The 26,350-nt window shown below is 30.7% G+C and overlaps 1 protein-coding gene across 3 annotated transcripts in view; it reads right to left on the minus strand.

The window, feature by feature from the left end:
• Window positions 1–1,465: 1,465 nt before the first annotated feature.
• LOC124364427 (sodium/hydrogen exchanger 9B2-like) overlaps window positions 1,466–26,350 on the minus strand; it is a 142,179-nt gene continuing 117,294 nt past the window's right edge. For all 3 annotated transcript variants that reach the window (XM_046819917.1, XM_046819918.1, XM_046819920.1), the window contains exons 4-10: window positions 23,555–23,737; window positions 21,936–22,114; window positions 18,585–18,694; window positions 17,589–17,750; window positions 15,228–15,371; window positions 13,500–13,601; window positions 1,466–12,553 (exon numbers count right to left, since the gene is read on the minus strand). In XM_046819917.1, coding sequence (XP_046675873.1) covers window positions 12,311–12,553; window positions 13,500–13,601; window positions 15,228–15,371; window positions 17,589–17,750; window positions 18,585–18,694; window positions 21,936–22,114; window positions 23,555–23,737 — 1,123 coding nt within the window. In that variant the 3' untranslated portion in view covers window positions 1,466–12,310. The remainder of the gene's footprint in view (window positions 12,554–13,499; window positions 13,602–15,227; window positions 15,372–17,588; window positions 17,751–18,584; window positions 18,695–21,935; window positions 22,115–23,554; window positions 23,738–26,350) is intronic.

The raw sequence follows: 26,350 nt of genomic DNA on the forward strand, positions 1-26,350 counted from the left end.
TGTCAGCATGGAAATTTCAATTCAGGTAACTTACCTTTTTTTGTTCTGTGCACCTCAAACAAATATGACCGAGCTGGCAACGGAATGTTAGTGGCTATTAGAGCATAAATGATTTTTTATTTAACTTATAGTTTTTGTTATTAATTTTGCTAATTGGTATAAAATGTGCATGTTGTTATTTTTGCACATTTTTATTTATAACTTTTTAAATGTATTGGAAAGTGTAATTTATTGCTACAAAATACTGTAACTTAGTTCTGTATGCTATTTATGTTATATGAAAAATAACTGATTTGAGTTTAAATGGATTGAAGAAAAAACTCAATAAAAAAATCAATTTACACAATCCGTGAATTCCTTGAACATGCAAATAGCTGCAATAACTATTAAAAACTTCAAGGAACTAAAGAAAATTTATTTTCATTACATTGTATTGATTTTCATTTATATCATTATGTATTTGACACCTGTTCTAAACTTGATGTTTATGAATAAAGCTTTCTAAATTCTGTATTCCTGTAATCATAATTATATGTCTGTAGATAAAGTCACATCAAATTGAGATAGCCAAAAATTTAATGCCAACTATTTAATTCTAAAACTATTTACTGTCATATGATTAACTCTGTAGTGGCAGAGAGTTTTAACAGTTGTGTTGCAATAGGCTGTCATTTATGAGCATACTTTAAAATTGAATATCTTTGAAAGCAGTGAATATTATCCAACAATATTGTATACAATATATTGTTGTAATTGGAAGTACATATATACATACATAATATGAATTTAGAATTTCACAATTTGCCTGCCATTTCTCTATATTGTGATCAGCTTTAAAAGTTCTTATGTAGCCCCCTAAATTTTCCTTCACACATCCCTGCAATTTTGGATATAAAGCAACATTTTAGTACGTTTTTACACTAAGAAATTTTATTTACTGACTTGTTTAAAAACTACAGCCAATAAAATTTAAAAAATGACAAGTTTAAAAACCGTTATGTAATTTCAAAAGCAATTAAAAAATATGACTATTATTAAATGGACCATTAGTATCGTGTCCATGTACAGTAATGAAACCTTAGTGCAATTAATAACTTTCCAACATAAATATAGGTACATTTAATTATAATGTTAAATAAAGATTTAACATTATAATATTGTGTGTGTGTGTGTGTGTTCACCCACACGGTCCTTTCAAGTAGGTAAAACTGTCAGAATAAACCGGTCTGAGTACGTGCCTGCATATAATTAAGATGACATGTTAGTGACAGACGCACTTGAGAAACAAGGGAAGTTGTGAAATACCATGTAGTAAATATAAAGGTGCACAAGAAAATACAAAAACATCAGAGAAGATTATAAGCCCTCTTATCTGGAAGAGTAGGCTAAAAGTTAACATTGGAAACAAAATCAAGTTCCTAAAATTTATACTGCATGGTTCAAGGAAGGTGAAAAAACACACAAGTGGCAGTTTTGAGATGTATTCATGTTAAATGAAAGACACAATACAGTTTGTACAGAGAATACAACAAATGTAAGAGATGTGTCTTTACAACTACAGTACACAGATCACAGAAATACAAGTACAGTGGTCAAAAATATACAGTTGGTCACATCGCAAGATCATAGAAAAAATATGACGACTGTGGAGGGGAATCACTAAACATTAAAAAATAATTTCACAAAATATGATTCTCTTTTTACCAATAGCTAAGATAAATAAATGGTCAAACTATTAAAAGTAACCTATTGGTATCTATAGAAATTTCTATAAATGTGATTGTAAAGAGATCCAATACCTTAAAATAGTTTTATACTTTTTTCATGCATCCAAGAATTAATAAAAATGTATTTTCACACTTTAGGCAAAAGCCCTTTGTTGTGATAGACATTATTGTTGGAAGCTTAAAAATACATTTTTAATGCATCTAATTTTTTACAAAACTCTAATTAGTCGCTTTAATCCATGATTTCTGTAGTACCACCAGTTTTGAATTAAACACAATAATAAGTCTATTACTTTATTTATGAGGATTTATAAGTACCCAATATGATGACCAGGTTAAATATGAGAAAAGACCAAGTACTATTAAATTAGTACTAATCTAGGTGAGTTCATGAATGAACTCCCTAAATATAATTAATTTATTCAGGAAGAAAATTAAGTACTTTAAATTAAATCAATAAATGTACCATTATGTTTTCCAGTATACTGGAATTGACTTACAAAGGTTACATAATTTGATTATAAATATTTTATAAATCCACAGAAATAAAGATTTATTAGACATTAATGTGAATAAATCAAACCACTTTGTAACATAACCACTTCTGTCTGCTAGAGCTATTTTTTCTATTACAGTTCTAAACTTTTACAGTAAAGAATTATCAAAAGATTATGTTAAATGCATTAGTTCAGTGTTCTTTTTTTACAAACTTCCATATTACAAAAAGGATTAATTTATTAAAAATCATAAAAAATATATCTTTGAAGAATAGATATGACTTGTTTCATTTGAATCATGTTTTATTTTTGAACATCCTAAAAATTTAGAAGAATTAAAATAATTTTTAGTTACCTGTTCATAGATTAGTTCAAATTGAAGATGCTTGATATTGTTTAAATATGATGAAATCTTAAATGTTTTTCTACAAAATAAACCAAAATAATAAATTAACCCTTATTGAATTATAAGCTTATGATTCATATTTCACTCAAATCTCTTCCTCAAGATAAAAAAAAACACTATCACAGTAATTTGGATGTTTGTAAAACAAGAAAAATCTGTAGCTACAATAAAAATATGTATAAGTACGTATATTAAATTTGTAAAAAATAAAGGGACAAAAATATCATACTGAAGCTAAAAAGAGCACACTTTGTACTAGTTTGTATACTTTGATTAAATGCTGAAATCACGAAATTGGATTCTCTTTCAATTACAAAATGCGTATAAAAAGAGTAAAGGTGTGATAGTTATTATTTAGGCCTAACCAAGCATTAAGGAAAGCTAGAGGAAGAGTAAGGTTGCATGTTCAAGTAGCGCTGCCTAAAACTATTATAAATTATTGCTTCTAAGTTTTAAACCTTCAATTGACACTACAGCGTAATGCGTAACTGAAGAAAACGACACATCTCTTCGAGGAGTACAGCTTGACGATCTACAAACGACTTGAATCTATTACACACCCCTACAACACTCATTCGTTAAGGAATTACAGAAACTTACTTATGCATTTTCAATCTTGCATCAACTAAATTGTGAGTTCACTGATAAACACTCCAGTTTAGCTAAAGTATCTCTCCAATGATAAATGTACGCAGATACGAAAGCTTGATGGTTTGACAAATATCTTTTAATGAACATATATTTTATAATATTTCTGATCACGTGTTTCCTTAAATAATATTATTTCTGAATTTAGAATTTTATTGTTTTGAATTTGTTGAAGCATTGGTACTAATGTATTCCACAGGATGGACTCTTTAAACTTCAAAATAATGAAGTCTTCTACAAAATTGGTAGTAATATTGGAAGATAAAATGATCTTTGCTGTCTCGTCTAACTCACCTCCTGCTTGTGATGGTTATAAAGATTTATAGAGTTAACCAACACAAAGTAAACATTTTAATAATTTTAAAAAATGTGTTAAAAATTAACAAAAAAACTGTTTTAAACTATATACATTTCATCTAAAACAGGAAATATATATTTTAAGTTGAACAATCATCACTTTTTCTATAAGTTTGTTACTCAGTTACAAGCAAAAGTATTTTTAGATTTCCAATGAATTTCATGGTTCTTTGAAATAATTAAAAACGGCATATATGAAAGGATTTTCATTTTCATTTCCATTTCCAAAAGGCAGCTGTTTTATCGAGTCCACTTCATGTTGAAATCCTAACAGTTTGCTGGTTGAAGGTCATATATGTTACAGAAGCTTGTTGTCTACAGTGCTCTTGTACCACAAAATACACAGTCACTCACCATGTTTCTACATCTGCTATGTTCAGTACATTCAGATTTCTTTTTAGTCGAATTTAAGAATTGAGTATATCAGATTTATTAAATAACTGAATCAATAATTCTAATACGTGATTAACTTTTGATAGTTATACATGTAACAAATTCATTTACTCCTAATTCAGTAATAGATCTGTCATACTTCAGCTAAACTAGAGTGTTACAACATGAATTTAATTTGTATTACAATATCTAAATTTAAATCATAAACATTATATAGTCAAGATTATTGTAACAGAACTGATGTAAGCATATTGGTCAACAAAGCACAGATGATAAATATAAATTATTATCCTAATTGTAAAAATTAGAGTACTGAACATACTTGGCAAGATCAAATACCGAGGTAACAAACGAATATTGCGGTTTTAACGTTAAAATAAACCTGCAAGAAGCGCTTTCACAGCCTAAGTGAGTGATGATCTCATCATCTAATTTAGTGAGCGTGGCACATAACATTAGTGAGTATAACTCAGGACGTTTGTGAGCGTAACACAGAACGTTAGTGAGCAAAACTCAGAACGTTAGTGAGCATGACTCTGAATGTCAACTTTGGTTGTATTTACAAAAGGTATAAAATATATAAGAAACACAACAGCAACCACCATCAAAATGCTGTAAGTTGAGCATAAGTACTTGTGGTTGGCACATAAACATATCTTTGCTTTACTCTATCTTAGAACTAATCCAAGTTAACCAGTTTTTTGCAATAGCCAATGCAAGTTGATCATACATCTCTATCTGTATTAAATATTGTTTTTTTTTATATTTTTTTCTTAAAGTTAGCAAAGCAATGATGGGCATCAGCAGTAATATTATTCTATGAGTAATACTGATTATCACAATCATGCAGAGAAATTCCTTTACTTTATCTTTTACAAGTGCAGTGCTAATAGTTATTAAAACCGTTTTCAAGTTTTTTATGGCATTATCAAGAGTTCTATTATACCCAATAGGACTAAAACTAGACTTGAAACATTAGGAAGTAAACCGTAAAATTGAATGTTTTAGTTTGTAAATTTTGAATATACTAAAGTAATACCAACCAATACTTACGTTATGCATGTTTTATTGTACAAAAATAAAGAAAGGTAATTTAATGTATTGAGTACAGTATATCTAAAAAATTGATGTATACTCATGTTAAGCTTCTTCAGTTATTGAATGAAACAAAGTGGTAATACAAATACATGTGTTGTGTCACTCCATTTGGATTTTTGCAGTTTCAGAATGTGTAGCCTCTTTGTCAAATATAACAGGGGTCCGCATTTTTTGACATTGGATTCAAGAGAAGAATAAAAAAAGAGTAAGCATATCACATCACTTTGTAGAAAAATAGAGTTAAAGGTGAACAACCACACTAAATTCCATTAATTGACTTCACTAAATAAGTAAAATATAGGGTTAAGAAACTTAATGGTTTACTTAATGGTTAAGAACATAATGGTTTTTTTTAAAGAAACTTGTACGCTTTACAGAAATTACAAATTTACTCAGCATAACTAGTAAACGCCAAGCTAATCGTTAAATAAAAAACACTGGTATGAAATAAATATTTCAGTAATAATAAAACAATAACTAGCAACTCTAAGTAATAAAGTCAAACAACAAAGCAACTCACTCAACAATAAAATGTGTAAAATTCGTACAGCTGATTTACACAGAGAAGCATAGCTAGTTGCAAAGCCACAGACTGTACGTTTTATATCATTGTGGAAAATGCAGCATAAAGTTTAGTTCACATCTTTATTAATAATAAATAGATCAATTCTTTGTGGCCATTCTTTTATAATTTAAAAGAATCAATATGTTACGAGCTGGATTTTACACAAATATTTTAGACGTCTATAAACACAAATTTTGGGATTGATAAGGTTAATAAACAAACATGTTGAACCAATTCAAAATAGGGCTTTATTTTTCACCACAATTCTTCTCTTTTCTTTGAAATGTGGTATCACATAGTGGGGTTTATAATTAAAAAAAATTGAATTTCTTCACATATCTATCTTTCCATTTTGGGAAAGTGAAAAAATTTTTTCAGGTACAAAAAAATAATTTCTTGTCCTGTAAATGTTTACTGACAAAAAATTTTTCCGTCTGTAACAGTTATTCTTAACTAAAAGTTAAATTTGTATTACTTTATCAGTACATAGTGTAATAACAAAAGATTTCATTGAAACCCAAGAAACTTATCATTGTTATTTCAATAAATACTTTTGATTTAAACATACATCTACTGATATAAACATGGTAATTTAATAAATAAAACTATTCAATTAAGGTTCAATCCTAATTATTAAATATTTATTGATGTTTAGTAGACATCAACTGCACTTTTTTTATTTGACAACTGGGACTAACTTGTTCCAACACTGCGATAAAACAATAGTATAAGAGTATAATAAGTACAAGAACCAAATATTAGTTATGTAATATAAAATATTTAATTTGTTTGGTTTGCCTGCTCTCATCTCGGAAAAATTTATCATTTAAGTGGTAAAATATATTTTTCAGAACTTTTAGCCAGTGCCCATAGTTTCTTTTCCTTAAAAATGATTACTATAAACTACTAAACTATAAATAATAATAATAAATTACAAATATGGTATAATTATAATTCATAATAGTCAAAACGTCATTTAGTTAATCAAACACTAGCAATTCTAGTAATTTTTTCATAGACTGTGTGTGTTCCTTAGAACTGAAATAATAAAATTTGATACTCTTTGAAAGAAATCTTTCCAGTAATCGCTATTTGAGAGCTTTAAAACAAATTAGCACTGCACATAGAATTCACACTTCTACCTCTTTGTTACTGCACACCCTATACCGCTACTGAAGCTTGAATATAAAAATTCCATTACATAATTGATAAATGCACCTTCAATTGACTAGTAAAATTTAAAAGATGACAAATATTCAAATCCATTTCAAAATCTTGTCCTATGAATTATAATATATCTCACTGCAATGGTCAACTTTGAAGGCAAGGGATGTACGGTACAGGAAAACTTGACAATGTTTAGTTAACAGCTTTGAAAAGATTTGAAATAAACTCGTTACAAAGTTCTGGACTGACGTTAATGGCAACAGAACATTACAAATATTTCATTGAAAACCAACTTTAAAAATTAAGTACATATTTTCATGCAGAGTCTAATCTAATATGTGATTTATTATCACACAAAAACTATGTTTCGCTACTCTATGCTAACAAATCTATACTAACAAACTATCACTAAACATCTGTAACATTGGTATTAATTTACTTTGGAGCCTCACGTGAAAAACAAACAGCTATCAGTATAACTTATCTGTAACATAACTAACAATGACCCAGCCAATCAGTCTACTCTAAACTGCTGAACGTACTTCTTAAGTACATCATTATTGTAAGAATTTACTTTAAAAACAAATATGAAAACTGCCCGACAAATCTAAGAGAAATGTATTCTAATAATATAGAGTTTCAATAACGTTTGATAAATAATGATCAATATATAGTGTTAATGTCATCCAATAGAAATATGGATACGTATTGAGTTATTACATTTTAAGCTTTTGAATGCCAAGGTACATCTAATAATTTAAAAATATATAAAAATACTAAACATAATGCATAGTAGTATTACAAATTATACTATTCAATTTATAAACCTAATAGTCTGCCAATTCACTTGGTTAAAAATTTTCCCAAATCCAAAACAAAATATACAATTAAAATATGTAATTATACAGTATATGTTTACCAATGCAAATTTTTAGAGTATAATTTTTCAGTGAAATATTAAATATTGTTGAATATCAAGTTTTACCAACAAGTACTTACTATAAAACATATTTGCAATAATGTAAAAACAACGTAAAACCATTTTAAAATACATATTAAATTAAATTTTCAATGACTCAAAAATCTCTTTGTTTAATTTGTAAGATACTAACTTCTATATTCATTTTTTATTTAGTAATTGATAAGATATTCTAAAAATTACTAATCACTGCTAAAAGTAATTATAATAATCAGCTGCACTGTCACTGTGATATAAAGCTTAGCATTAAAAAGATAAAATGTGTTCAACATTTTTAGAGCTTGTATTTATAAAAAGTGTATGAAGCCCACATAAAAACTATTAAATTGATAGCTTTGTTTAAAATATAAGTAAATAAATAAACAATAATTGAATTTTCTTCATTTACGCTTGTCATAAATCATGGTAAAGTTAATTCGCTTCAAATTAAAATTTAAAACCATACATGGTTAAATATTAGTAAATAGTTTGTGCAAAGTTAATATTTGTGAATAATGTTCACATTCTTTTCTCTATTCCTACTGTTAAAATGCACAGAACAATTATGCAAATCAACAATCTACAAGTTATACTTGCAGATTTATAAAGTTCCATTCCATACTAAAACAATGCAAATTTTCAATCAGTGTTCCAAATGAAAAATAAACATGGAATAATCTACTAATACTAAATAACACTAAATAATTTATAACATTCAATTTCTTTAACTAAGCAACGCCACAACTAGACTAAACATTAGTAAAGAATAACGTTTTTGAAATCCAACAATATCTTACTCCTAAACAACAATAAAATATATCTATCTATTTATAAACACAGACTAATCTAATAAAAACAATACAAAATAATTTACTCTTTAGTTTTATTTAGATATTTAAGAATTTTCAGCATGTTAGACAATCTATTTATGAAAAGGGATAAAATAGATTAATAAACCATCATTCCAATTAAATAATTAAAATCATATACTAGACCCTATAAGTACTTTTCAAGTCTTGCAGCTAGTACCGATTCTTATCTAAACTTAAGTACAATGGGTTATCGGTTTAGATTTAGTTGTGAAGATCGCTACGGATTTGTGCACAATATTAATCAATAATTGATAGTACCATTAGGCGTAAAACAAGAAAAGTTATAACAATCTAAACAGCTTTGGCTCATAGGCAAATACAGTGTATAAGACAGCTTTGGATATGTTGGCTTTTTCTTCAGTTCTTCTAACTGTTCATATTGTGTTCCATGAAATTCTACTACAACATACAGCCAGCTACTAAAGTAAAAAAATGTTCTAACTTGGTTATTCTAATGTATTCCAAATATGTATGCAATTAAACTTTAAGATATTAAGGAGGAAGTTGTTTCTAATAATAAAAACACACTAAAGGAACTATTTTTGCATTAGCTACAATTTCAACACCATAAAAGTTTATTTATAGGCCAAGTTTTATTTAAAAACATAAATGCAATAACGGATAAATCATTAATAAATATATTAATATGTTTTGCAGGAAACTTGGAAGAAAGGAATAAGAGCAATAATATTATATGAATAATTAGCAACCAGGTGGAAGTTGGGAGTTTAAGGTAAACAAAAACACACTATAAATGATAAATGTAAACGTTGTACCAAACTGTTGTAAAGTTTTCACACCTTTGTAAGACTCAATTACTAGAGCAATAACTGTAATATTAATTACATGATTTGTGACAATAGTTTAAAATTTTATCAACGTTATCAAAAATTAGGATTTAAAAATGTATTGAAAATGTACTATTATAAGAGATTTTACGTTATTTTGTCATAACTTGAGAGGTTCTACTTACTCTATAGATCTAACTTACTCTATTAAATGTCATTTAGTTAACAATGAACCCTGTACAGTATTTACACGGAAAATGTACAATAACGATTTATTCACGTTGGACATGTTGCATACAAAACCAAATTAGGAGTAAAATACAGAATATTCTTTCTTTAATCATGTAGCTTGTTATATGCTAAAAGGAGTTCAAACACAACAATTACATCAATACTTCACCAATGCAATTCTTGTATTTGTTTGGACAAAAAAGCAACTTCATTTTATTTATTATTAGTCTTCTTTATTCAAGATTTCAGACAGCTCTTATTTACCTCTTAAGAATTCTTTAATTTATTCTCCATTGAGTTTTGTTTTATGTTAATAAAAACACAAACCAATTTACTAAAACTTAGAATGTACACATTTCAGTTTAAACACAACATTTTTAATAAGAAAATTATAAAATATACATTGAATTCAAACGTATGCAAATAATCCAAACGTGTATAGAATTCTACGTAAAAATCAACACTATTTAAAAACTGCACTTTACAAATTATAAATTTCATCAAACACACGTCTACCTTCACTAAACAAGCAAACATAACAGTACAGACTCATACCTAACAGCAATGGAAGTTAAAATATGGAATGAATATTAAAACATCTTTTCTAAAATCAGTTAGTTTAAATTAAATACTACAATACAGTTGCAGCAATAAAAAAGGGCAAGAAGCCATTCCACCCTAATAAAACATTTCTAAAGAGTATAAAATGTAAATGGCATAAAATAAGCATAAATATTTATTACAAAATTTATTATCTGCGTTCTTATCAATAATTTGGCATTCAATGATTTTGGCACTCAGGAATGGTTTCTGATAAGAATAAAAATACTGAAAAACATTTTAAACCAGCTTTCCTGTAAAATAGTTTTAAAATATTACCTTTATGAAAGCTATATTGCAATGATAATTATAACAGACATATTGAGGTAAACTGTAGGTTTACTAATAATAGTTCCTATTTTTATCAAAATGCATGATGCTTTAAAAGAATAATTTTGAAAAGCTTTTTCAGAGTGGAAATTGGCTTTTACTACGGCAAAAATTAAAATGATCTATAATTAAGATTATCTCAAACTCTGTGAACATCTTCACAGTTTCAGCTTACGTTTATTATAAAACAATAGGCAAAGGTAAAACTATAGCTTTTTAATACAGGAGGCAAAACTGTTAAATAATATCCTCTAACATTAACGTTTTTATAAACCTAAAAACAATATTTACAGGAATCACAAGGTCCTAAATCTATGTTCTATACAAAAAGTTGTGCACAGGCAAACTAAGCTCGAGGTGTAGGGAATATTTATTAACTTCAAAATTACGGAGCGTAACTCATCGAGGACCTATACGGTAAGGAATTGTAATTTAATCCCTCTAATTTATCACACTAACAAACCACACAACAACCAATGTGTGTTAACTACAGAATAAGTGTTTGTACTCTTTATTAAACACACATACACTGTTAAAACTCATCTACTTTTTTAATTTGTATTGTAGGAATAAATATAAGCCTTATTTACCTTTAGATTATTTTTCAGTTATATTTTTGTAACAAAATACTAGAATTGAGTAAGCGAATTTTGAAGTTTAGCTCAAAGTATGATGTTACCAGAATGAATAGACATTACTACGCACAAAACATACTCAATTAGATGAAATCCTAGAAGATTATGTTCATTTAGGGATAACAGAATTGTTGTGCAATACAATATGCTACAACTCACTGAATATAATGATTTATTACTAGTCTTCAAAAATAGACTCTAAGCTTCAAACAATGCAGAAAGTAAATTTTGGAAGTAATTTTTATTGGATTCTGGCATTATTAAAAATAAATTGAAACCCAATTCATAGTATTTCATTGAAGGAGGAGCTACTCTTATTGGAAAACAAATTATTGCTGTAAATGAAATGCACAATTGTCCAATAGTTTTTAATTTATTTCACAAGGCCTTTCAGCATCCAAGATCCTGTTGTATAAGCCCGTAAAATAAATTTAAAATTATTGAATAACTGTGTATTTCTTTTACAACAATAATTCATAGTATAATTCAAATGTTCACTTATACATTATCCAAACCCGTTGAAAATCCAGAAGTTTTTTTTCAAATCAGATGTCCGACAAGCATGTAGAATAATCGTTAACTAACTTTCTGCCAAATAATGTGTCTAATCCACGACAAACATACATTTTTAACTTTTATCACTTTTATAATATATTCCCTGAGTTTTCCCTGCTAATACTTCATAATTACATGGTATGTTGTATTACATTACTTTGACATTTGAGTAAACTTAAAGGTAAAGATTTCTAATTAAAATGGCACTGTTTTGAAATCTGAAATGTAATCTCATTTTAATGTGTTGATAAAATATGTGCATAAACTGTCCTACAATGCAATAAGTACCTTCATGGTTGAAACCCTCAGTATTTTTTTCTAGCCAATTAACAGAACAACTTGTTGTGGGTTAAACCACTTAAATTTGTGCAACAAGACTTCAGATTCCAATAAAACTGAACAACATCTAAAATTCTTCAATGAGGGAACAATGGAATGTTAGAACCAAGAAGATGTTTGCCTGTGCTTGGGCTTGGATATCACTTAGACTCTCTCTGTGGCAGTTTCCTTATCAGCCTCCTTGGACTTTTCCTCACCCTCTGTGATTGCCCCGCTCGTGGACAACAGGCGGGGGCCCCCCAGGGTGATGCCGATGGAGCCGAGGGGGGCGGTGACAAGGATACTCAGCACGGCTATAGTCAGTATTTGCTCACCACGGTCTATATCCACCTGAGTCGGGTTCTCATCTCGTCGCACCATGTCCAATGCATCAGGAGCCAATGCCGCCTAGACATTTCATTACTCAGTTAGCTATTTCAGTTTCTACCAAATGTAAATGGCATAAATTAATCGGTAAAAATAGTAAAAATAATTCTATTAAAATAGTTATTTAATTAAATCAAGCTATTTATTTTTAATGATTAATTTATGACTGTTTTTATTTATTAATAACAGGTGGTAGTAAAGGATTTTTTGTTTCAAGACTAAATTTTTTATTCTTGGGAAGTTTTAAAAATTAGGATCTGTGCAATGTCCTCTATCTATATGGACATTTTGTTTATGAAACTAATATTGGTGTATTCAGTTTTCATGAAGGTTTATAGTTAGTTCAACAACATTAAAAGTTAATCACTTAACTTTAAATTTTAACAAAAAAGTTAATTTTCTATATACAGAATAATTTGCCACACCTGAAGATCACATAAATATGCATACCATATTCACTCAGTAGTAAAAATGTTCAAACCAAAATATTTCTAAGTATTATAATATACTTGGCGGTAATTATTATTGAATTGTACTTTACAAATGAATTAGTAATAACATTTCAGCAAATTTAATATAACTATTATCCCAAAAAAGGTAGAGTTGTGAAAAGAACACCAGAGAGTTTTTTGTGAAAAATTGACTATAGTACAGAATGAAAATATATAAAATCCAACACTTATTAATTAAACAGATTCACCTAGACTATAGTTAAGTTCCTATTACTAAGGGTATAAAGAGTAAATTTGAACTAGAAAATACAGCATTAGAACATTTTTTCTCAAGATAAAATAGGTAGCTTACAATATATTTGGCAAGTAATGTTTTACAAACATTTTTGAGAAATACCCTGTTCATTATGAATTAGAAATCTATTTATTTGTTGACCAATTGTGGTCTCTGGTTAAGCTGATGATTACTTTGTACTTAAAGAACTATATTAGAACCAACAAAATTGTAAAAATACCTGCACTGTAGCTTTGGGAAGCCAAGCTAAGTTGACAAACAACATTTCCTTCATGTTGAGATTTCCTCCGAGCAAAACAAAGCAGCAACAAATCACTCGAATCTGCAATAAATAACCCAGTCAAAATTGTAGGCTAACCTACATGTTTAATCATATTATATGTTCAGACTGGTTACTTCTGTATGTGACAGTCAGGAGAATTCTTTGTTTAAAATGTTACTATGAAATGTCAGATGTGTGTGTTATTGACTTGAAATCTCCAAAGCACAGTATATACTACTACTCTACCCTAAAATTAATAAGATGTTATCAACCAGATTAATTATCCTTAATTAATTATTATTAAGGAATCACGTAAAAATTACAAGTAAAACTGAATAAATACTAATATCTGCTGGCGGTTTCTTGAGTCATTTAAACCATGGATGTCACAAGTACGAGTATGTACAATACACATGGTTATTAACAGTATTTAAATAATTTTGTATTGTTATCTAGGTATTTAGTTATAAAACAGATTCTATCAAGTTAAAATTCCCTGATTTACAAGACTGTATTTTTTTTTTTTTATTATATCGCAGAACTTTACCAAAGCACATTTTTATAGCTTTTGAACTTTGACTATAAATTTCAGTTATAGTTAGTTATGTTATAATTAAATATTTTGTTATTTTAAATTGCCATCAAAATCTGAAGGATCATGATAGTCTAGGAGCCGAGTGCTAGGTAATACTGTATAAGCACACAATGTGGATTTTCTAGGAACTATTGAGGTATTTTCTCTATGAAAAAGATTGATCATTGTCTGCACTAGTTTTGGCGGAAGTATTATAAGGATTAACAATATAAAAAAGTAATATTTTCATCAGATCGTAATTTTTTTTAGCTTCACACTTAAAAAAAAAACGTTGGATATGTAAATTATCTTAAACCAGTATTGGCTAACCATGTACAAACCCTTCAAGTGACAATTTTGCAGTCTCTTTATCTAAGATCTTGGCCCCCAGGCCATGAATATAATAGTATAGCTTTTGATCATTCAGTGATTAAAAGAAGTGCTAATGATATTTTTATACCACTGACGATGGTTTATCAGCATTGTCTTACAATAACCCTTCAATGTGTAGATTTCAAAGATAGGTTTTTAATTGTTGGTATATTTTTTTACCTTAAAAGCTATTATTATGGTCATGAATCAATAATAAATGCCTCATAGAACATAAAATAACATAAATCAAGTGGTTTAAAAAAAATATATTATTAATAGTAAAGACAAAAATTTGCAAATCGGATGGTTTTGGCCTGGTACACTTACATAAGAAAATAACTAATCCCATCAACTTCCACCCAAGCCAACCACCATTAATTTAAACTGGGCCCCTCCCACTGGCTTTACCACAGACCAGTGACTCTCATAAGTGTACATCAAACTGGAAAAATCCCTAACGTCAGGTGCGGGATTCGAACCTGTGACTCCAAGGCTAACTCCCGCCTTAGACCACACAATCATACTGACTTGATGTCTTGAATATGCATATAGCTTACTTATAATACCTGCTGTTGCAGTTCGAGCCTGCACTAAAACATGTTCACATGAAATCACTGCAGATGGCCTTGTTCATCGGCTGTGACTATCTCGTAAACCCACTTTAAAAGATGAAGAAGTTCATTTGAGAGAATAGTTATGTTTAAGTACGTCTGGTGTAATAAAGAATAAACAATACTCACAACCAGGGCTCCGAATATAACAGCCAGTCCTGAGCTGATGGTCTCAAGTCGCAGCTCCTTAAGGTCTATCTCAGCACCGATCAATCCAAAAAGCATTGGCTGCAATATCAGCCACACCTTCCCGAACACGTTGGACACTGGATTCTACAAGATAGAGACATCTAATTTAGATCAAAATTTAGTATCATACATATAACTAGCTTAAAATAAAAGTTTTTCTAAGCCAGTATTGGAAATAATGGTTAAAATTATAACATTTTAAATGAAATTACACTACATTCAAGCTTAATATAAATTGATTCTAGAAAAATTACAAAGATCAGAAAAAGGAATATATAAGAAAAAATTAAAATTAAATCCACGATTAATTTAAAAGAAATATCCTCTCAATGACTGGTGAGGAGTCATTGTGGTATGGTTATGACGCTAAAAAAAGTAATAATCAAACCAATAAAAAACATTGTTGTCTCCAGTCCAAAAAAAATGTTGTCCAGTCAAATAATACATCAAGTCAACAGGGTTTTGATGTGAAGTCCTGGGGAGTTGAACGCAAAAATCGGTAAAAAAATGTTTTTTCGCTTTTATTTTTTATTTTATTATTTGATTCTTTTTGAACAATTTACTGCAATCCCTACATAAAAATGGCTTTCCGTTGAGCTTCTATGATTTTTCAAATATAAGACTACATAACAAATTTCGTGCGTTTTGAGCGCTGCGTTCTTGCCTTTTATATAGTAATTAATTTTAGCTGGCTGCAAATGAAGAAGAAATTACCTACAATCACAAACATTCTCTACCTCAAGCTGTATTGACAGCAATAAAACCTACATACAGAGATTTGTCAAGATTAGATCTACTAAAAAAATGTCTTCACGGTAAAACCCAGAATGTGAACAAATCTTTCAACAATGTAGTGTGGAACCGAATCCCAAAAAATGTGTTTGTTGGAAGAGAAACTCTTGTATTAGGTGTTCATGATGCTGTTCTAACATTCAATGAAGGTAACATTGGAAGGATCAAGGTTTTAAAGGAGTTAGGAATAAAAGACTGTGGCAAATACACCGTAAGCACATTGAAGAGCCTCGATGAAGTCAGGATGAGGAAGGCAGATCTGAAAGCAGAGTCAATGACTAAGGAAGCAAGAATAAAGAAAAGGAGACAGTTATTAGGTGAGGAAGAGGAAATGGATGGTAGCTACTGTCCTGGAGGCTTCTAAAGGTAATATAAACTTATAATTATTTTGATTTTTTGTTTTCCGCTGTTTTTGAAAATTACCGGTTTTTAATAAATATGTACCTTTTTCTCAGAAACTATAAATGCTACACACATGAAATTTTTACTGGTTATAAAGTAGCCTTTTAGAAGTATGTAGCTCTAGTTTTATCAAATTTCATCAATAAATAAATATTTAGAAAAATATTGTATCTTAAAATATAAAAATAAAAAATAACACAAATATAAAATTTTTTTTCTTTAGTTGTATCAATTATTTTACAAAGATTTTAGAGGTATAAATACAATATTATATCCTACACCTTGTGTAAAAATTTCAACTTCCTAACTGTTATGAGTTCTAAGAAAAAGGTACATAAAGTTACCTTATTTTAACATTGGGCCTTATGGACCGTTCAACTCCCCTTAAGAGTTTGTTTTACTAGGTCAGACTGATAAGCAAACGTTTTATTTGGAAGTTCTAAGAAGATTACACAACAGTGTTCATAAAAAAAGACCCAATTTGTGGCAGACTGGAGACTGGATTTTCATCATGACAACACACCTTCATGCACATTCATTTCTGCTAGCCAATTTTGACCAAAAACAGCATCGTACCACTGCCTCACTCACCTTATCCATCTGACCAAGTCTTTGTGATTTTTTTCTTATTTTCACGTATTAAGAAAAAACTCGGATTTGAAAAAATTTATGATGTTGAGGACAGAATATGGGATCTGTCAATTATTACTGAAGATGAACATGAAAACTGTTTTGGAGCAAAGGAATCACCGATTTGACAAATTAATGTGTCAAGTAAAATGGAGACTGTTTAGAGCTACAGTTTTTCTGTAAATAAAATGAAATGTATGGCTTTTAAAAATAATCCCAGTTTCTTTTCTGTACCCCTCAGATATATTTGTAAACTCTTATTCTTTAGTTAAAATTACACTTAATATGGCTTCTTATGAATTGACCAGGCTACTTAGATATCAAAACCATTGTACCAGATCAATAAATATTTTGTAACCAGATATGTCTTTATAAGAATATAAAGTAAGTGATATACTTATCGATAAAATTGTAATATCTTAGGTAAAAAACCCTCATGCTTCGGGATTGAGATGTGTTACTGAGGATCACACTTACGTGGCTAGACCATCCCTGCACTTTCCAGCAGACACAGCCAACGAAGGAGGCAGTGATGCAAGCAAGAGGTCCTGCGCCAGGGAAACCTACTAGTTCGGCACCCAGCACAGCGCACAGTCCTCCCGCGCCAACCATTACAGAGCGTTTCAACACCACAAGTTTCTAAACACATAGTCAAAGTATTACAAATAGAGTTTTGCAATAGTTCACTTAAAGTGACTTCATGTTTTGTTAAAATTTGTATCTGTGTTTCATATAAATCCTCAAGGAATGGTTTCATTATAAATTGGTTTTTCATAACTTACACAAAAATGTAATAATCCATATACACCTGTTATTAAGGTTTCAAAAAAACATTTAACCTCTGTTCTACCCTATCATCAATATGTGAAAGGTTTTTTATATGAATCCAAAAATATTACAGAAAAGAGGCAGAATTTTAAACAGCTTGTTTGTGTGAAAGTGACAATAATACAGGCCTTAAAATAGAAACGTATTAACCCGTATTAAAAATTAAGTTTTTCTTACATAGTTTTATTCTACTCTTTACAAAAAATTATATACAATACTTTATACATAAAATATATTTATTGTAGATTTTTAAAACAAGGTTTGTGAAACCCATGGAAACAGGTGGCGTTTCAGAACATTTAAAAGACGCTCAGAGGGCTAACTCCAAGGCATAGTTACAGAATTGCATTCAAAAACTTCGGCATCGTGACAATGATGTACATTTACATCCTCAAAATTCTCTTGTACTGTGTAACCAAGATCTTCCAAAACAAGTGACACAAAATGAATCCGATAGAAGCCACCTGCATGTAGTTGTGAAGACAAAGTTATCAGACCACTTGAAAGCTGAACATACTATGTATGACAACTAAGAAAATACTTTGAAAAGTTATAAGACCAGGCTTGCTAAAACCTAAATCAATTGTTTTCTTTGACGGGCAATTAAGAACAATGAAGTTATAGTTTAACTGGCGTGAAACTTACATCATCCCTGTGAGGTATGACAGCAGTTAGAAGTCCCCACACGATTCCGATCGCCAAGCCTATCACCATCTCCAGAGGTCCTTGGAGAAGTTGCTGTGATAAGTTGCTATCTGCAAGCATACAACAATGTTACAAATATCTTTTTGTAAAATCAATGATAAACTTTTTAATATTTACCAGACAATATTCAAAATGAAAATAAAGCAATACATCAGAGTAATGAGGACGTAATAGAACGTGACAAAAGCTTTTACGCAACTGACTGCAACTCCTCTCCAAGTTATTGTGGACACCTTCTATCTAATGCCCTCAACACCATCTGTCCACTGTGACTTTCCTGCCTTTAGTTAAAACTTTCCTGCCTTTTCACCTTTTGAACCCAAAATCAAGTGTCCTTCCTTGGACCAAGAGGAACCCATGTACTAGGAAGGTTCATTATGACTGGTTTATACCTTCCAGTAGAACCTACACTGATTACAGCAAAACCAATGTATCCCTTAAATCTGGACAACCCAATGACATTCCAGATATTGGTGTGCAAGGGTGGAATGATGGATCTAGTCTATTACGGAGGATGACTGATGAGTGAGGTGTGGGGGAAAATCCCATGTGGTCATGTTGTGCTAATTTTTTATGAAATTTCACTAGTTTTTTTTAAAGAAGTTGCAAATAAAATTTACACATCAGTCTTCAGTGAGCTGGAACTGATAACTTAGAACTGTGAATTGCTACTGATAACTAGATATCAGTGAATAATCAGTGTGTACTGCTTATCAGACCTAATCTACCTGGATGCAACTTCTTGGTTTGAAATTTTCTTTTAAACAAAGATAAAACTCAAAAGTTACTTGTTTCTTTAAGATCTACAAATATGGCAAATGATGTTAATAATCTAGTTACCTTGTTAGGAATAAACATTGATTCTAATCTTTCATGGAAATAATCACATAATAGTGTTTGTACAAAATTTTCTAGAGTAATATTTTTACTAGCAAATTTAAGGAGTCAATGTAACAACTAGTTATGTAAAAATGACCTATTACTTGTTTTTTGAAAGTATAAGGTATGGTTTGGTGGTATGGGGGAATGAGATAGGCTTAGAGAAGATTTTAATCCTGCACAAAAAAGCAGTAAGAATATTAACTGGCTCTGTCATTAACTCATTGTAGACCTATTTTTGTAAACTCAGTATTTTAACCATTGTAAATTTGTATATACTCAATGTTTTACTTTTAGTTAAGAAAGATTTGAACAAGTACCTTTTAAGAAACATGACACATTACCATGATACTATAAATAGTAATACGCTTGAATTACAGCTGTATAGGTTAACAAGAACCATGAATTACCACAAGTACCTGGGCTAAAAAATATATAATAATCTACCAGCTTCATGGCAATATCTATCAGCAAAAAAATTTGCAATTTAGTGTTACACGACTGGCTATCTAGAAATGCATTCTATAAATTGGATGAATATTATAAAGGTATTAAAGATGTGATATGAAGTTGTAGCCTACAAATTTAATCCGAATAGTTAGTATTTGTATTTTTTTAATATGTGTATATATCTAAAGGTGAAAACTTTGAGAATGACTGTTTAGAAACAACATAACAATATCCATTGCAATGTATGTAACACGCTGAAGGATAAATAAAATGTCTTTATTGAGGATTTGGCTGAGAATTTCACATTAGTCTTATTGGATAGCCATATCCTGAATGAGAAAATTACAGAATTTAAATTTGTAAATACACTGAGTAAAATCATAAGGTATGTAAATATTTGACATTATAAGATATCTACATACTTGACATTTTACTAAGCAGCTTTAGAGAAGTCTGTTACGCAACACATATTGTGGAGTACTCCTACATTGTTTAAAAATCAGGGAAATGTTTCCAAAATCATTGTTAACTATTTTACCTTCATAACTTTTATTAACATACTTTAGTTGGTGTGTAATTCTTTTCCTTAATATACTGATCTTAATAATTAAAAATTCTTGAACACATGGATTCATTCTAAAGCAGTTGGCAATAGCTGAGATTTAGCTTGTTTTTAAAGCAAATAGCATGTTACTTAAATTTATTGCTAGTGTTTTTTTTAGTTTTCCCAGTGTATTTATTTATAAAAGAAGGGAAATAGGATTTTTTTTGATTTAAATGGGTATATCTAAGTCTTATTCAAACATATTTAAAATTTCTGGACAGTTTGAGTAAAACTGAAATAGTATTTGAGATAAGTAACAGCTTTACTTTCAAGTTAATCAACTGAAAAATATGAAAGAACCAACAGCACAGTGTAACCTTTCAGTAGAGTGCTTTTAACACTGGCTACTGAGTGGTTAGGTTTCCAATAATGGGAAAGCACAAACAGTTTGTTAAAGTTTTAAAAGTGAACCTCATAGTGTTACTTAGAGGATAAATATAAATAGTTACGTTAATTCTGAACTAAAAATTTGCATAATACGCTTTACCTACAAAGCTACAGTAAATTCCCGCACCACCTTTTTTAGTTTTATTTCATCCAGTGATTGATGAAAAGGAGAAATGTGAAAGTGCAGTTCAGTTCAAGAGTGAGTCTTTTTTTTCTTAGGACAAAAAGCTTAGAAATTGAACTTAGTCCTAAAAGGACCTTTGCACTGTCTCAGGAGTGACAGGATAGGGGCCACTTCCTGTAAAGATCCATGAGGAAGGATTTAGAACATTAATCTCAGTTATGTCTCCTCTGAAAAAGGAGAAGCCAGCTTTGAACCAGCCTCTTCAGTCAAAGCAGGCAGGGGGCGGAAAGTCCTTGTGCCCTTACGTCTAGGCTAGCAACAGCCCTTAAAACGTGGTGAACCCCACCAACACCAACAGTCATCTCCCACAGTAGACTAGACCTATCAATTTACCCATGCACTAAAGGATTTCGACATTTGTGGTTATGATGTGCCGCTCCTGGACATCCATAAGGTTGCCCATATTTAAGTGACACATCAGTTTTTGCTGTACTCAGTGTAGGTTCTACTGGAAGGTACACACCAGCCAGAAGTAACCCTCTTGGGGAGGAGTGAGTCTTGGTCTGGTAACCAGGAAAACAAAAGAATCCAAAGTTTCATTAGGAATTAAAACCACACAGGTATTAATCTAATTATCAACTAAGAGAAGAAGATAATCTTAACAACATTTGGTGGTAAGACTGTCTTGAGACAGTCAAAAACAGCACATGTATATCCAAACAACCTAATAATACAATAGTCTTAAACCTTTGAGAATATTTTGCAAATACTATTGTAGTATTCAAAGAAAATCTTATTTTATCTTTAAAAAAAATCAAGAACAAAAGACAAACAAACAGTAACGTACTGCCTGTTGAAAAGATCATGCTGAGACAGATGCCGTAGATGGAGATAGCCAGGACGTCGTCCATGCTGGAGGCAGCGATAACCAGAGTGGCAATACCCTTACTCTCCCCGTAACCCCTCTCCTGCAAGCCGAGCAGCACTGGAACCACCACAGCGGGCGACACTGCGCTCAGCAGGAACCTGCACACATAAGAGTTGGACACTCATTAATTAAAATAACATCTAAAATCAATTTGAGACATTCACTTATGCATATTGTTGTTTAAAATTGTATTAAAAAGAAAGTGGTGGAACAGAAAATAAATGTTAATCTTTCTTTATTAAATGTTGAGTCCAGCTCCAGTATTCATCTTCCTCTTAGTGCATTGTCTGGAATCTGAAGCTGTCACAGAATTCTGGAATCTGAAGTCATGTTTGTCTGAAGGTATCCAAAAAAGGTCAGCAATGATGAAGCTAAAAACGAACTCTTTACATCGTTTTGACATCAGAGACACCTAGACTACAAAATATAAGAATAGTTCCTTCAACAGATTTGAGTGTTTGCTGAGTTCGTCAATGATAAAGTTAGCCACATCCACTCCAGTTTTTTGTTACAGTCAACAAAATTAAAAAATCGCTTGCAAATTTTTAATTCTGATTCACGATTCTAGATATTTCAAGATCATTATTGTTTGCTCAGTATGTGAGGCATCAGGGGTGGAGTCTTCAATAATATCAGAATATTTTGATTTCTTTCTTTCTTCCAAAACCTTCTATTGCATTCTTTCCCCACAAAATTTTATAAAGTCATTTTGTGAGTTTTTAGACAGAAACTTTTAATTTTCCATCTTGAAGGTCTTGGACAAGGGGTTTTTGAGCTTGAGCTTGTTTCCCCTCTTCTACTTTTTTCTTACTTTTTAAATATGCTCTCTTAGTAAAGGGCGATATTCCATCAATAGCTCTATCAGACCCAAAAGTTTCCATTGTTGGGATCTCCTATTTTTTCAGAGGTCCCTCGGAGAGCTAATCCTCACTCTCCAAGAAACATGACTACTGAGAGCAATGGCTGAAATATATTCCTCCAATATTTTGTTTTTGAAGCCAATTCTGTGTCGAGCTGAGAATGGATGTCTGATGCATCACTTAGCCTCCTTTCTACCTCTCTCTCCATTGGATGTAGCTACTTTAAGTAAGAAGTGCCTGTGTCATGCGATAGTAACTTCTCTGTAAAGCTTCTGCCAGTCACATTCCTTTTTCATCATTACTTAACAAAACGGACTTATTTGGATCAGGTTTCTCAACACCAAAACTATTACTATAAAAAGCTTACATGGAAAACAAAATAAGGACTCAGCAGTCTCACTCCATACAAGCCAGTATCTTCTAACACTCTCTCAGTTTGGTCTTAAAAAAAAATGCTTTTGGAAAAGCTCTTTTTCCAACACTTGGCAGGTCTGACAACATCATGGGTAGGCCCGTTTTCATTAAAGTCTCAAAACTTTAGTTGGATATAAACCAAAAAGGTACACTATAGTTTTGATCATAATTTAAAATAAAACTGACATTGAAATGAATATTCCACGTTACTTACATAAAACATACCTTTAAAAATTAAAAATGATTAGGCAAAAAAGGTTTTACCCGAGCAATAGTCCCCAGAGCCAAGGGTAGCCGAGGATGAAGTGGGAAACAACAGCAGCCCCAACGGCCTCTGCGATGCAAGGACAGATGGCCAGTCGGATGACAACCAGAGACAGCTTGTACAAAGCCACAGGGTCCAGCCCTAGCCCTGCCTTGATCAGGATCACACTAAGTGCTATCTCCCTGTTAGAAAAATATAGTAACATTAATACAACGTTCAGGGAAAGGTTGAATCAACGCGAATGTTCAGTTCAGCTCCAGTTCATCTTTCTCTTAACACAGCATTTGGAATCCGACGCTGTCACAGACTTGATCTCTTCACGTGCTTTTGATCTCTTGAGACAAAAATTACTCCAGAATCCAGGAGTCATGTCTATGACAGCGTCGGATTCCAGACACTGCGCTTTGAAGAGGAAGGTGAACTGCAGCTGAACTCAACATTCAAATACAATGGTGGTGTTAGTATTTTATTATCTAAACAACTAACTGTTTTTTTTACTATCCAAACAACTAATATGGTTTGAAAGCCTTTTTTTTTGACAACATTTATATTGTGTTTGGCTGCCTGAGTATCTTGACAATAAATTGAGCTATTGATGCATGAAGTTTCATTTCTATATATGAAAAATCAAGTTCAATGATGGTCTATTTCTTCTTATGTAATTTAGCTAGGCATTAATGAAACTTAACTGTCCATAGAATATCTTGAGAATAAAAAAAGCTGTAGACATGAAATGTTTAATATTTTATTACAACTTAAAGGCAGTCAAAATTTCTCCTATGTCTGATTGTTTTTATGCAGGATATCTTGAGAGCAATTTGAACTAAATACTTTAAACTTCATTTCTTTACAGGCACATACAAATTTGATAATAGTGTAAGTCCTTTTATTATATTTCGTTGAGCATTAGTGAAGCCTAACTATCCACAGCATATTTGGTAGGAAAATTTAAGTATAAAACGAGAATAACAAATAAACAACCTAATGCTCTTCTCAGAAATGATGTAAATAAAAGTAGAGGAAGTTCAGGTAATGGCTTCAGATAATCGGTGTCTGATTTTAATATTCTGTATTGTCTAACAGATTTATTATCCGAGCAGAAAACTTTTAATTTTCCATCTTGAAGGTCACAATTTATTTCTAAGCAATTTCCATAACGTCTTACAATTCTGTCATGTTCTTCCAAACAATTGTAACATTATTCAGTGGAATACCCAAGATTTCTTTTTTTTTGTGGGTGGATGGAGGGTTATTCTTGAGAACAAAGGGAACACTGGGGAACATGGAGGTCAAGCATTATGTATAATATTATATATTTTATAATTTGTGAATGATGTATTTTTATATCTTCCTTGGTAAGTGAACTAGTTCAAACTTAGCACTCTCAGGTTTGCCATCACCCGTTATTTTCCCCATTTTATACTGGAAGGCTGATACATTAAACTGATTAGCACCACAAGATCTGTTTGAAATTCATACATTTATTTCAATGTATAATATCTCGTGATATGCATTCTTTCGTCTAAAGGTATTAAACAAGAATTTATTTCTTTGTTAAGTATACCATGTACTATAAACAGTAAGGATGCATCTAGAATAGCACATTGATAATTTCTAGCACCTCTTTAAGTGCCAAATAAACTGTTGCTACAACATTCCTGTAGTCCAACCAGTAATGGTTAAAACTGTGATAATCTCTGGGCATCCATAGCCATAGGTAAATAGAGAGATAAAGTGAAATCAACATTCCCAAAATTTTTTTCACATCTTAAAGCACGTTTGCATGTCAAAGGATCCCTGTAATGAAGAAAATAAGGTCGGAAAAAAATTTTGTGTCCTGGACTGAAACACCAATCTCTGGGCACCATATTGGGGCAGCATGGAGAACGACGAAATCTTAGTCTTACCACAACTGTTTTATATACATGATAATAACATTTTACTAAATTTACGCTGTAATACATCAAACTTAGCCATGGTAGCCTCCTAATTTCTTTAAAGAGATGAGAACGTCATATTTACAAAAGAGCCACCTCATTCTAATTCACTATACAATTACTACATGTTTCATATAGAAGCTGAAGAGAGTTTTTATTTATTATAAGATAAAATCACAGTCATGTTACTGTCTACTTAATTTAGTAAATCAAAGAAACAAAGGTAGAGAGACTAGAGTTAATATGGTACCAAATCACTTAGATACTAGTATAGTTGTACTGATAATGTCAACTCTCCATTCTTATGTGGCTATAATCTGATTGAATATCCCTTTTCAATTTCCAAATTTAATTTTGATAGCATTCTTAGTGCTTCATTAAGATGATCATAAGACATTTAATGAATAAATGCCTTGCAAGAAAATTTTATTATTAACTAAACTACTTTTCTATATAAGCCATCTTTATTAATCATTTAACTTCAAAGGTTCTATACAGCGTTATTTATGCAAAGTCCACCTCCACTTTGATCCCCTTTTTAGCCTTATTTTGTCTATCTTCACAGGCCACTGGTCTGAGCGAGGATCTTATCAAACAGAACAAGGAGGAGAATCGACAGTAAGTAGCTACTTTTTTATTTTACTGTCAGTAACTTTAATAAGATACAAAAGTTGCAAAGAGTCTATTTGAACAGTCCATCTGGATATAGACTGTTCTCTTTTATACTAACCTCTCGCATGAAATCACACATTTGCAACACATCAATCCATAAATATAAGGATAAAAAGATGTTATGTATTCGGATTACCATACTAATACATAATGAATTTTCAATCTGTTGCCATTATAACAAGAATG

Source organism: Homalodisca vitripennis, chromosome 6 (assembly GCF_021130785.1).
Source record: "Homalodisca vitripennis isolate AUS2020 chromosome 6, UT_GWSS_2.1, whole genome shotgun sequence".
NCBI classification, from domain to species: Eukaryota; Metazoa; Arthropoda; class Insecta; order Hemiptera; family Cicadellidae; genus Homalodisca; species Homalodisca vitripennis.